We start from the raw sequence: 13,290 nt of genomic DNA, 5'->3' as shown, positions 1-13,290 counted from the left end.
TACAAAGCCCTATTGTGTGCGAATTAGCAATCGAGGACCCAAGTCGCCCCTCAAGAAGGGCCTCGGCGTTTTAATTAAACCCTCCTTTCTCCCCCGCCCCGCTCGAGCCAATAGCCAATCTAGGGCACGCAATCAGAGAACGTGAACGGAAGCGAGTGGGCAGAAAAGAGAAGGAAAAGCCTGTTTAGCCAGCGGAAGAACGATCGAGCGTTGCTAAGAGACTGATGTAAACAACCTCAAACACCCGGAGGAAGACCCGGCGATGTTACAAGGCAATGGAGCCCCCGAAAGGCTCTCGCCGTCCGGCATCGGCTACACACAGAGCTGAGCTGGAAGTGAGGTGCGGAGGGAAGGAGGGTGGCTGGGATGCTTCTTGCTTACTGTTCCCGAAAAGTATCTTCCAAACTGCTGCTCCTCAACGCGCCACGGGCGCCTGTGCCTTTGTAGTACAGGAGGGTCAAACATATATTAAATGATTTTTTTTTCCTAATCTTAAATTTCCCACCTGAATCCCCTTAATGGTTCTCTTCCACCTCCCCCCCACCCACCCCGCATCTTATAGATAGGGTTGCCATCTCTGGGTTGGGTAATACCTGGGAATTTGAGGGTGGGGCCTGAGGAAGGTGGGATTTGGGGAGGGGCCTCAGCATGGTAGTATGCCACAGAGTCCACCTTCCAAAGCAGCCATTTCCCCCGGAAAAACGGATATCGATTGTCTGGAGATCAGTTGTAATAGTGGGAGATCCAATTGCCAGTGCCACCTAGTGGTTGGCAACCCTGCATATATAACACCACTGGCTGGGCTTCCTCCATATAAGATCACAGCTTTGTGTCTCTGCCTTGATCAGTCCAAACCTAGTATCACTCAACAAGACACTGTCCTTCTGCACATGAACACATTAAGCTGCCATACTGAATCCATCTGTCCATCAAGGTCAGTGTCACCTGCTCAGACTGGCAGTGGCTCTCCAGAGTCTCAGGCTGAGGCCTTTCACGTCACCTACTGCCTGGTCCTTTTCCACTGGCAATGCCAGGGATTGAACCTGAGACCTTCTGCTTGCAAAGCAGAGGCTCTCCCCTGTTCTAACACAACATTTTCTGTATGGATGCAGATAGATTCAGGGATGTATCCCTCAGCTTGCCAAAAATGGAAAACAAAAATGTATGTGAGAGCTGGCTCTTTCTTTCCCTGGGGTACATGTGAGATATACCATGGCTTCTTTTTGATTTGTTCAAGAGGTTAATATGTTTTGTATATTTCTAAAAATGATTGATGTGACTCCAAGTTGATTAGAACAAAGTGCTTGCTTTTAGGAAAAATAATCCCACATGTTCTCCTATTGGGACTTTCCTCCACCATTTTCATTATTTTCTGTAATACATTATTGCTATTAAGTATAATAATGCAATAGATATAGTATTAAAAATAACTCTCCCATCTCTCTGTCAGTCTCTGTATATTCATATATATGGATCGGATAGACAGATAAACATACTTTCTCTGTGGAAACATTTATTTTATACCAACAGGTCCTCTGATGAAAAATCCTAACTTTTTTTTCTTCTCCCAAGGTGGGTGCAGGGATTCACCAACAGGAAACTTGGCTTTGTAAACAACAAGACTGTCTGTTATCCTTGTGGAAATTATATCATTTTTATCAACTTTGAAACGAAGCAGAGGGCAGTCTTACGGTGCAAGAATGGAAGTGTAGGAGCCTTTGCAGTGAATGGGAATCAAGGAATAATAGCTTTTTCTGACCAGCAGCTGAAACCTACAATCTATGTCTACACCTTTCTAGGACTAACAAAACAGGCTAAATTAAAAGGTAGATCTGAAGGTGCCCTTCCTGAGCCATATTTAATCTGATTGTCAATATATGTTGGAAAAAAGGTGTTTTAGAGGGTTTGGTGAAAGTGTTAAGACATGAAAATGTTCAAAATCAACCTAGTAAAGGATGAGTATACAAATTCCTAAATTGCTTTACTCCTTAAATAGCCCACAGATGTTTGTCCTGCATAAATTAAAGCTTTAAATAAAGTTAGATAGAGAGACTTGAGAATAATAAGCCATGGTAAGAGTACAAGGGGATCAAAGTAAAGGAACACCAGTCCCTGAAACAACACAACATGATGCCTGCTAGTTTTGTGGTATGGAACTCCATAAACATGGAACAAGGAGGGATGGGGGTCTAACAAAGTGGGCTGTCATCCATGAAAGTAGTAATAGTTGTTAGCTTTTAAGGAACCATAAGACTCCCGTAGTTTTCAGAAATATCAGGAATAAATGCCACTTAGGTATGATGATACATGGTTGGATAGTTTCCAGGTTGGACTGTTTTAAAACATTCTTTGTGGGTCTACCCTCAATGATTAAGGTTTAAACCACCTTGTTCCTGGTTACTGAATGGAACACTTTCTGTGTTACCAGCTTTCACATGCAGAGGTAGGCCAATCTGAAGAACATGCTACACCCCTGTCCCACTGATGCCAACATAGTTTTAGGATATTGCCTATGCTCTCTACAAATAGCAGAGGAAAGAAGGAAAGCAAAAGGCAAAGGCAAAAAGGAAAGATTTACCCAACTGAATGCAGATTTCCAGAGAACAGCAAGGAGAGATAAGGAGGCCTTCCTGAATGAACAGTGCAGAGTAATAGAGGAAAACAATAGAATGGGAAGGACTAGAGATCTCTTCAAGTACACTGGAGAAATCAAGGGAGCGTTCCATGCAAAGCTGGCCATGATAAAGGATAAAAACGGTAGGGACCTAACAGAAGCAGAAGAGATTAGGAAAAGATGGCAAGAATACACAGAAGAACTATACAAGAAAGACCTCGATGTCCTTGACAACCACGACGGTATAATCACTGACCTCGAGCCAGACATCCTGGAATGTGAAGTTAAATGGGCCTTAGAAAGCATTACTAACAACAAAGCTAGTGGAGGTGATGGTATCCCAGCTGAGCTATTCAAAGTCTTAAAAGATGATGCTGTTAAAGTGCTGCACTCAGTTTGCCAGCAAATTTGGAAAATGCAACAGTGGCCACAGGATTGGAAAAGGTCAGTATACATTCCAATCCCAAAGAAGGGCAATGCCAAGGAATGTTCAAACTATCGCACAATTGCACTCATATCACACGCTAGCAAGGTCATGCTCAAGATCCTACAAGCTAGGCTTCAACAGTACGTGGATAGAGAACTGCCAGAAGTACAAGCTGGGTTTCGAAGAGGTAGAGGAACGAGAGATCATATTGCCAACATTCGCTGGATTATGGAGAAAGCAAGAGAGTACCAGAAAAATATCTACTTCTGCTTCATTGACTATGCTAAAGCCTTTGACTGTGTGGATCACAACAAACTATGGCAGGTCCTTAAAGAGATGGGAGTACCAGACCACCTCACATGTCTCTTGAGAAACCTGTATAAGGGCCAAGAAGCGACAGTTAGAACCGGATATGGAACAACTGATTGGTTTAGCATAGGAAAAGGAGTACGACAAGGATGTATATTGTCACCTTGCTTATTTAATATATATGCAGAGTACATCATGCGAAATGCTGGCCTGGATGAATCACAAGTGGGAATTAAGATTGCTGGGGGAAAGATCAACAACCTCAGATATGCAGACGATACCACTCTAATGGCAGAAAGTGAAGAGGATCTAGAGAGCTTTTTGCTGAGGGTGAAAGAGGAGAGCACAAAAGTTGGCTTGAAATTCAACATCAAAAAAACTAAGATCATAGCATCCGGCCCCATCACTCCTTGGCAAACAGAAGGAAAAATCACGTTCCTGGGATCCAAGAACACCGCAGACTGTGACAGCAGCCATGAAATTAAAAGACGCCTGCTCCTTGGGAGGAAAGCAATGGCGAACCTAAACAGCATGATAAAAAGTAGAGACATCACCCTGCCAACAAAAGTCCGCATGGTCAAAGCAATGGTATTCCCAGTAGTCATGTATGGCTGCGAGAGTTGGACTATAAGGAAGGCCGAGTGCCGAAGAATAGATTCGTTTGAACTATGGTGCTGTCAAGAGTCTTCTCCAGCAGAGTCTTCTCAAGAGAGTCCCTTGGACTGCAAGAAGATCAAATCAGTCAATCCTAAAAGAAATCAACCCTGACTGTTCCCTGGAAGGCCAGATAATGAAACTGAAGCTCAAATACTTTGGCCACCAAATGAGAAGGGAGCACTCACTGGAGAAGACCCTGATGCTGGGAAAGATTGAAGGTCAAAGAAGACGGGGATGTCAAAGGATGAGATGGTTAGAAAGTGTCATAGATGTAACGAACATGAAATTGAACAAACTTCAGAGGATGGCGGAAGACAGGAAGGCCAGGCGTGATCTGGTCCATGGGGTCGCGAAGAGTCGGACTCAACTGTGCGACTGAACAACAACAACAACTATGCTCTCCTAACAGAGAAATGACAAAAATATCCTTATTAATATAAGGAACTGAGAACATAGCGACAGTCCTAGAATACATGGCAACACTGCTAACATCTGTTATCATGAACTGATGTGCCAGCAATGCTACATACATGATAAGAGCCAATCTGCACACAGTGGTTCCATCACATGACATTGTCATGTCCCACCACACACATCCAAAGCAGAACATGGAAGGCAAATACAAAACAGGGCTCTCAGTTATAGGAAGGACTGTGGTGCGTCCAGTAGGAGTCCTGTAATTATCATACTCCATTGATCCATGCAAATGGGTGTTCAGTTGGTCCTTTGCAAATAGCTACCCTTTTGGCAGGTGGATACATAGGAAAGGAATGATGGTCCAAGCATATCATTCAGCCACCTCCACAGCTCACTTATTTTCCCATGGAAACCCCCAGGGGAAGCTTGTGGTATCTCCAAGACCAGGTACCATGAGAAGAATGATTCCCTTATGAGGAAACGAAGTGTTTGGCAAGGCCTGGGGAATAAAAACACTTAGACAAGGAGCAAGGGTGGACCGAGCTCCATATTTATAGAGGTTATCCATGTCATCTCATGAATGTAAAAATCACTGATGTGAGAACCAGGAGTGAGTCCCCCCACAGTAAAGGTGGGAATATGGCAAAGTTTTATGTTTTGACCAGCAACAATTCTGTCAGATGCAAAACAGAACAAGAGCAGCACTTCATGCACTTCAGAGCATTCCTCCAACCATGCAGCCAACTGTGCAAATAAAAAGGACATATCATGGGGCATTTGGAATTCTCCATTGGCCCTGGTAATAACACCAGTTTAAAAATAATGCTGGGAAAACTGTACATGGAAATATGCAAAAAGCTTTGCTGGATCAGACCAATTGTCCATCTAGTCCAGCACTTTGTTTCACACAGCTGCCATCCAGTTGCCCTAGAAGGCACAGAGGCCAAGGCCTTTCCATGATGTTATCACTAGTACTGGTATCCAGACCTTTGCTGCCTCAGAATATGGAGGCTTCCTTTAGTCACCATGGCTAAGTGACCATTGGTATACCTATCCTCCATTAATCTGTCTAATCCTGTGGAGTAAATGGCAGGTTGGGGGGTGGGGGGGGCTGTGTGGTATACCATAGAGACCAGGAAACATGGATTGCTGCCTACAAATATGTTGGAGGCTGGTTGGGGATTGAGAGATTGCTGTTGGGTGGCATTGTCCTATGGGTCTTCAATGTGGAATTTTGCTCTTAATATTGAGAAAAACCTGAAAAAGGTTTTGAGAAAGTTTTTTTTTTTTTTAAGTTAAGTGGAGTGTAACTGGATAGGTGTAACTGGACATGATGTTATCTGCCCTGGGCCCGCTTGCGGGATGGGCGGGCTATAAATACAAATAATACATAAATAAATAATAGCATCCAGTTATACTAGCACAAATACTGAAGATCAAATTTAGGTTAGTATATAACATTTGCTAAAATAAGGGGGATAGAAATACCATAAAAGTCAAGACTCAAATAAGAGTAATTACCTGCGAACAGTGTCACCTTAAATAACACTATCTTCACAAGTATTATACAGATAAACAAGGATGAAGTAGGCATGCTCTACAAAGGCTTATATATTGGTGTTATAGACAAAGAAAACAACCACAAAAAAGTATTCATCTGCTATAGCAAAAAAAGAGCATGATTACTAAACCTGATAATACTGCAGTGGAATGCACTTCCTAGGAAGAATTTAACAGTGGGTAAGACTCCCTCCCACCCATCACTTTCCCATTTAAATAGGGAGCCTGTCCTTGAGCTCATGAAAACACGTAGATTCTAGTCTGATGGATTTGTAATGAAACTGGGACAGAATGTTGTAACATGCCCAAATGTAAGTTGGCCTTATTAGTTAGGACAGCTTGTGGGATTCCTTTTGGCTAAAATACATTCTGTAGGATTGCAATTCTAAGAACACTTACTTGGGGGGAAAAGCCACTCATACTTAGATGGACATTTCCAAGTAAATGTGCATAGGAATATCCTATGGAGCAGTGTTCCCTCTAAGCTGAGTTAGTGTGAGATAGCTCACAGTTTTTGAGCCTCCGGCTCACACGTTTTTGTCTTAGCTCAGGGAGGATGGCTCCAGAACAAACTAATTTATGCAGTAGCTGAATCACTCGCTCACAACTTTAATGCCAGTAGCTCACAAAAGAAATCTTGCTCACAAGACTCCACAGCTTAGAGGGAACATTGCTATGGAGGTATACTTCCCTGAACAGGGCCTGTTACAAAGTGGTGTCACAATTGCCTGAGTTAGCAACAGAAGGGATGAGAATGTATCATTTCTGAAATAAAACTGAGCCACTGTTTATTTCCTGCTTTTCCGTGTCATCTCCTGAAATACAGTAATATTGTGGAATGATCTGATGATTAGAAAGAAAGACTATAGGTTATTAGTGCCAGGAATTCATTCAAAACCATAGTTGATCTGGCCACCTGGATCCATGCCACAATAACATCAAGACTAGCCTCCTGTAATGTATTGTACATTGGTCTCCCCTCAAACTCTAGCTGGTCCAGAATGCCATGGCTCCACTATTAATGGGAGCTTGAAGGAGTGTGCATATTATTCCCATTCTGCAGACACTCCATTGGCTACGTGTTTGTTACTGTGCTCAGTTTAAGGTATTGGCTATCACATACAAAGCGCTTCATGGCCTTGGCCCCTCTTATTTGTGGGACTGCCTCTCTCCCTAAGTTCTTCCGCATCAACTTCGCTCAAGTCAGCAGGGGCTTCTGCAGGTGCTAAAATGCAAATGGGCAAAATCAACAACTTCCCGCACACGAACTTTCTCCGTTGTGGCTCCTGACTTGTGGAATGGTCTGCTTGAGGAGGTGAGGATTCTGTAGGATTGCAATTCTAAGAACACTTACTTGGGGGGGGGGGAAGCCACTCATACTTAGATGGACATTTCCAGGTAAATGGGCATAGGAATATCCTATGGAGCAGTGTTCCCTCTAAGCTGAGTTAGTGTGAGATAGCTCACAGTTTTTCCTGGCCTTTCATGACTGTGCAAAACTGAACTTTTGGGGCTTTTCTGTACAGGTAATAATGATTTGCTCTGCACAAAATGGTTTTACAAACTTGCTTGGATAAATGGTCAAGGACTCTGATCTATACTTAGCTTATTATAGCATCCTATATATGTAATTTCTGTACTGCTTTATATGTCATGTGAATACTTAATGCTGTGCTTCAGTTCTTGCTGGTGGTTCCAGATTTCTAAAATCCTAATGCATTGGTTATTGAATGTTCCATTTTTATGATTGTACTGGGTAGCTACATATAATCCTCCTTGAGTCCCTATGAGAAAGTTGAGCTATAAATAATGTAAACAAATAAATAATAAGTTAAAACCACTGGAGATGTACAAAGGTTGTAGGTTCCTGTCTTAGAAAAAGGCTAGGCAGGAATAGTCAAGCTTCTGATTTTGTTGGATATTGGGCCTGCATTGCATGGTTGCTTTGCTGCTTCTTATTCATTCTTTCTCAGGATGTAAAAATTCTACTGATCTTCCTGTAGAGCCGCCATAACTCTCCGCTGAAAGAAAGTGAGGCTTCACTACTCTGGAAAGACAGAACACAACTGTGTATGGGAAGGAACAGAATAGAACAGCTGTGTAGAATGAAGCCTCCTGGGATCTAAAATCCTTGCTTTTCTATATTCTAGGGCAAGCCAGCTTGGACTATTCCTTGCTTGCATTCAGTCATTCAGGCTCCTACCTGGCCAGTTACTCCTCAATCCCAGAATTTTCTCTTTCAATATGGTAAGTGTTAAATACATTGTCCTATTACAGGTAGTGCCATATTCCTTTGTATTGTTTATAGGTAGGTCTGTAGCTTGGCTTCCAGGGGTTGATTGAGAAGTTAAGATGACCCAGGTAGCAAGCCAAGCTGCCCTTGTGTACTAGTAATTATCACAGGGAGCTGCTTGGCTCAGCTTGTTTCCCCTCACAAATACCCCTTGTCAAGTATTGAAATGGCTGCGTTCCCCCATGCCTGTTTGGGCACTTGAATAGGTTTGGTGGGGGGAGCAAGAGCACCTCAGCCTGCTGCACTGTGGCCTCAGTCAAAATCAGACCTTTGCAGCATTTTTAAAATTGTGTATTGGAGGACATGATGATGCCATCACATCTATTTTGGCCCACAGAAGCTGTATCTGCTCATTAGAAAGCTGTTATGACAATTCCCCCAGGATCCCTTAATCTTCTTGGCTGGGCAGTTCCTTTCCCCCCCTTCTTTTTTTCCCCCTGTCTGTCCCAACCAGTAGTTTAAATGTATATCAATATATGCTATCCTAGTCTAGGGCTCTGAGGGACCGACTAATTTGATTATTTTGTTTATTTATTTATTTATAAATTCAATTTATAGCCCGCCCTCCCCACAGCGTGGGCTCAGGGCAGCTTACAATCTGGCATCAGCCAACATATAAAACATATTTAAAACCATTTAAAATCATTCTACAATATAATGACATTACTATTAATAATAAGTGCTCTAGATGTTCCAAGTTGATCTTCCACAAGATGGCATATTACTGCTGCTCTACCAGCTCAGCGTCGTCTGTTCCAGGTAGCACTGATGTTCTTTCTTCCAGGGCCAGGTAATGATGGTGCGGTAGTGATGGTACAGTAGTGGCGACTCCTACTAAAACGCCTGGTGGAAGAGCTCCGTATTGCAGGCCCTGCGGAACTGTGCAAGGTCCCGCAGGGCCCGGATCTCCTCCGGGAGCTCGTTCCAACAGTTAGGAGCCACCACCGAAAAAGCCCTGGCCCTGGTAGCGGCCAGCCTGGCCTCCTTGGGGCCTGGCATCACCAGGAGATGTTGCGTCCCCGACCGTAGTGCTCACGAGGGAACATATGAGGAAAGGCGGTCCCTTAGGTATGCTGGACCCCGGCCATATAGGGCTTCTTTTGTCTTTGTTTGATAATGGCACCGGAGAGACTGATGGTAATTAAAAACTAATAAACAGTTTAATTTATGAGGAGAAATGGGCAGGTAGGTATCAGGTTTAGGGCTTAGGAGGTGAACAGGCAACAGGAATAAGGTAACTTTGCATAAATATAAACAAAAGATAGTTTGTCACAAACACATTGCTGTTTAATTGTACCAACAGGTCTTCAAGACTTGAGAGATTTCTTGGCAGTTTCTGCTTCAATAAACAAGCAAAAGCTTCTTTGTCTCACAGACACATAAGTTGGTGAAGGCAAGAACATCCACACAAGTTCTCATATACCTTCACCACTTGACAGGAATCACCCCCTTTTTATAGGAGCTATTTCCCTCAGGCTTGAATGGGGACCCTTCTTGATCCTCTCACTCTCTTATCCTTCCTTCTCAGTCAACTCTTAGTTCTTAACGGCCACTCCTAACTGACAGTCTCAATTGTTGAATTCCATTTGAATGGCTTGTCACTCAAGGTTCTCAGATCAGGTTAAAGCATTACACATTTACTGTCTGTCACAGCTGTCTAAAGCCCACCAGCTCCAGGAGGCATCAGGAATGTGATAGGTTGATCTTTCTTTTGGTTATTTGTTCTTTCATTGTCTTCAGCAGATACCCTCTTTGTTTATTTTAGGTACATATTTATCCCACCCTTCCTCCAAAGAGCTCAGGGCAATGTATGTTGCTCTCCCCTCCTCCATTTTATCCTCGTAATAACACTCTGAAATAGGCTAGGCTGAGGAGAATGACTGGCCCAAGGTCACCTAGCAAGCTTCCATTGCCCAGTGGCGATTTGAACATGGTTTCCCAGATGCTACTCTGACACCCTAATCTCTGCAATATGATGCCTCTCTTTGTTGGCATTGTTTTGTTTATAAATTGCATTGTATTATTTATTTATTGTAGTGTGATCTTACTGGGAGATGGTATATAACTTATCAACATAAATAGGTTAACTGCATTTTTAAAAATCTTTGGTTAGGGACTGGAGGAAAAAAATCCTATTGTGCAGTCAGGCACATCCAGGAGCAGATGTGACTGCGATGAGTTTTAATCCCATGAGCTGGCACCAGTTGTGTTTGCACAGTGGGACCTCTGTTACTCTGTGGAGTATTGAAAGAAGTGATAATGAACACCTTTTGAAGTCAAAGTAAGTAAGTTCATTTCATATTCTGACACTGAAAGATTAATTTCTCTGCCAAGAATGTCTTTTGCTTTTCTGGGACAAATACACAGATTGGAGAGCTGTTATTCATATCAACTGCTCAAGCCATATTCCTGGACAGGAAATGCTTCTATGCTATTCTCACATATTGCAAAAACTTGCATTTAAAAAGACCATGAATACATTCTTATTGTTTCCTGTCCTGGAAAACATATTTTCCAAGTTTCAACGTATATTTGTAAAGGTCATCTTCTTCTGCTAATGGAATGTTTCTTTCATTGCTACAGGCCAGTCACTCTCCCTGCTCAAGACGGATCTACAATGCATGAGCAAAATACCTTTTTCTTCTGTCCGAATGCCCAAGACCCTTATTTTGGTCCTGTGTTGCCTATTTCAGCTGTTGCTGGCCTGGTAGGGGATGAAGCAGAAACATTTAAAGTGAGTTCTGTTGTGTGTATGACTACTTGTTGTGGTGGATGGCTCCAGTGTACTAGCACTGATACTGGTCAACAACACTTAGAACCTGATCAGTTAAACTGTGCAGTTTTCCCAGAAAAGTAATAACAGACAATGCCAGCTAGCATTGAAAAAGTAGTGCAGAAGTTCTTAGCCATTTAATCCCACTCTTGTGTGTGTACGCCATTGTATTGTTTGTAGTGGGATGAGTAAACAAAAGTAGCCTCAAGTGGGCAGGAAAGCTAAAGGCAATTTGTGGATGACCACTATAATTTCCAGCATTTTCACTTTGGACCAGTTATGCTGATCAGCCTCCTCCGGGTGGAAAAGTTTTGAAGATACTCATACTGACCTTCTCAGCCAGAGGTGGACAAATTTCAGTCTGTGGGTCTCAGGAGCATTTAATGTGGTCCTCTAGAATCTTCTTAGGAGCATTGGTCTGTTGGAAGGTTGTTGCAACGGATGCTGTGGTAGGTCATGAAAGCCATGAAGAGTGATAAATGGGGTCACATCTGGATCTCTGCCCGCAGCAGACAGGATCTCACAGTATGTCCAAACAGTTCAAGTATGTCCAGAGAGATCAAGACAGTTCAAGCCCGTGTCCTAGGTTGCTCTTACTGCTTTCTCTAGAACTGGAAATTTTCCTGTTCTTGGTTTATTCATTTAAGTTAATTCCATTTAAGTTAATTAAGTTAACATGCTAATTCCAGAAGTATCCATATTAGTGCCCTGACCTGGATAGCCCAGACTAGCCTGATTCTGTCAGATCTTGGAAGCTAAGCAGGGTCGGCCTTGGCTAGTATTTGGAAGGGTGACCTCCAAGGAATACCAGGATCATGACATAGAGGCAGGCAATGGCAAACCACCTCTGAAACATCTCTTGTCTTAAAAGCAAGTCTATCTTGCCACCTAGTGGTGCATAACACTAAAGAGCTAGAATTTTTGAATGCCAGACAATCTTAGGATCTCCTGCCTATTCTACACACAATGCCATATGATAATTAATTATCTATATTAGTCTGTTGCAGCAAAACAAAACAAGAATCCAGTGGCATCTTAAAAACTAACAGAAATTATTCCAGCATAAGGTTTCATGACTTAGATCTCACTTTATCAGATTCATTGAATTGTACATCCATTGGGTTGTTGCTTTTATCTTCACAGCAGAAAGAAGGTGGGGGAGAGATGCTACAAGGAGAGGTCTGTTTAAAATAAGAGTAATTGGCTCACTCAAGTGTGTGATGAGGGTTCAAGCAATTGTTGTCGGGCAAAGTAGGACTGACATAAAATTTAGTATGAAACGAGCAGATACAATAGGAAGTTACAGAGGTATAGGTGAACTCAGGGGTATTTTGGGGCAGGAATGTACAGGAACGGAGTTCCGGCTAGCTTCAGAGTTGGCCACGCCCACTACAGCCAAAACCTCTGCCTGTGTGTGGCTACAGAGGGAAGGCCTGGAGAACGACCCCCGCAGCGACTCCAAGATGGGCAGGCCAGGGGGCCCCCTGGAAGGACCGGTGTAAGGCCGGATTAACCCCCCGGCCAGAGTAACCCCGGGGTTACTCTGGCCTAGCCTAGAATAACCCTGGAGGGGTTATTCTGGCCTAGGCTAGAGTAACCCCAGGTTAATCTGGCCGGCTGTAACAGGCCAGATTCACCCCCCCGGCCAGAGTAACCCCGGGGTTACTCTAGCCTAGGCTAGAATAACCCCCCCATTCACCCCCCGGCCAGAGTAAACCCGGGGTTACTCTGGCCTAGGCTAGAATAACCCCCCAGGCCAGATTAACCCCCCAGGCCTGCTTTCTGGGGCTGCTGTATTTTCCTACTAAGAGAGATACTTCCTCAATAACAATCGAACACTCAAACAATCTCTTAGTAAGCTTGTCAATGACCAAGGCAACAACAGAGCATGCACTTTATCTTGGAAACAAGCATGATCATTTTGATGTTGTCATTAGTGTTTAGCTTTGAATAATTATATCTCTGTGGGTACTTGGTAGCCATCAAAGTAGAAGTTTCAGGATGTTATGACTTATATTACATTATGGACAGCTAAGTTAAGTGAACATCAAGTCTAATGTTTTTACTGTTGGTTTTTTTCCTGGTTGAAGTAATAAAATTCTATGTATGCAGAGTTCTAAGACTGAAGTCAATCAGCTTTCTCATGTGACTTACCTGTCTGTCTCTGCTCTACCATTTCTTTCTTTCTTTCTTTCTTTCTTTCTTTCTTTCTTTCTTTCTTTCTTTCTTTCTTTCTTTCT

General features: G+C 43.0%; 1 protein-coding gene across 1 annotated transcript in view; it reads left to right on the top strand.

Annotated features, from left to right (window-relative positions):
• CFAP43 (cilia and flagella associated protein 43) overlaps window positions 1–13,290 on the top strand; it is an 88,507-nt gene that overhangs the window by 9,814 nt on the left and 65,403 nt on the right. The window contains exons 3-6 of the mRNA XM_015420099.1: window positions 1,573–1,826; window positions 8,135–8,231; window positions 10,391–10,558; window positions 10,861–11,011. Of these exons, the coding sequence (XP_015275585.1) occupies window positions 1,573–1,826; window positions 8,135–8,231; window positions 10,391–10,558; window positions 10,861–11,011 (670 nt within the window). The remainder of the gene's footprint in view (window positions 1–1,572; window positions 1,827–8,134; window positions 8,232–10,390; window positions 10,559–10,860; window positions 11,012–13,290) is intronic.

Source organism: Gekko japonicus, unplaced genomic scaffold (assembly GCF_001447785.1).
Source record: "Gekko japonicus isolate JY-2015 unplaced genomic scaffold, Gekko_japonicus_V1.1 scaffold29, whole genome shotgun sequence".
Taxonomy (NCBI): domain Eukaryota; kingdom Metazoa; phylum Chordata; class Lepidosauria; order Squamata; family Gekkonidae; genus Gekko; species Gekko japonicus.
This window is presented reverse-complemented; position numbering and strand designations above follow the sequence as displayed.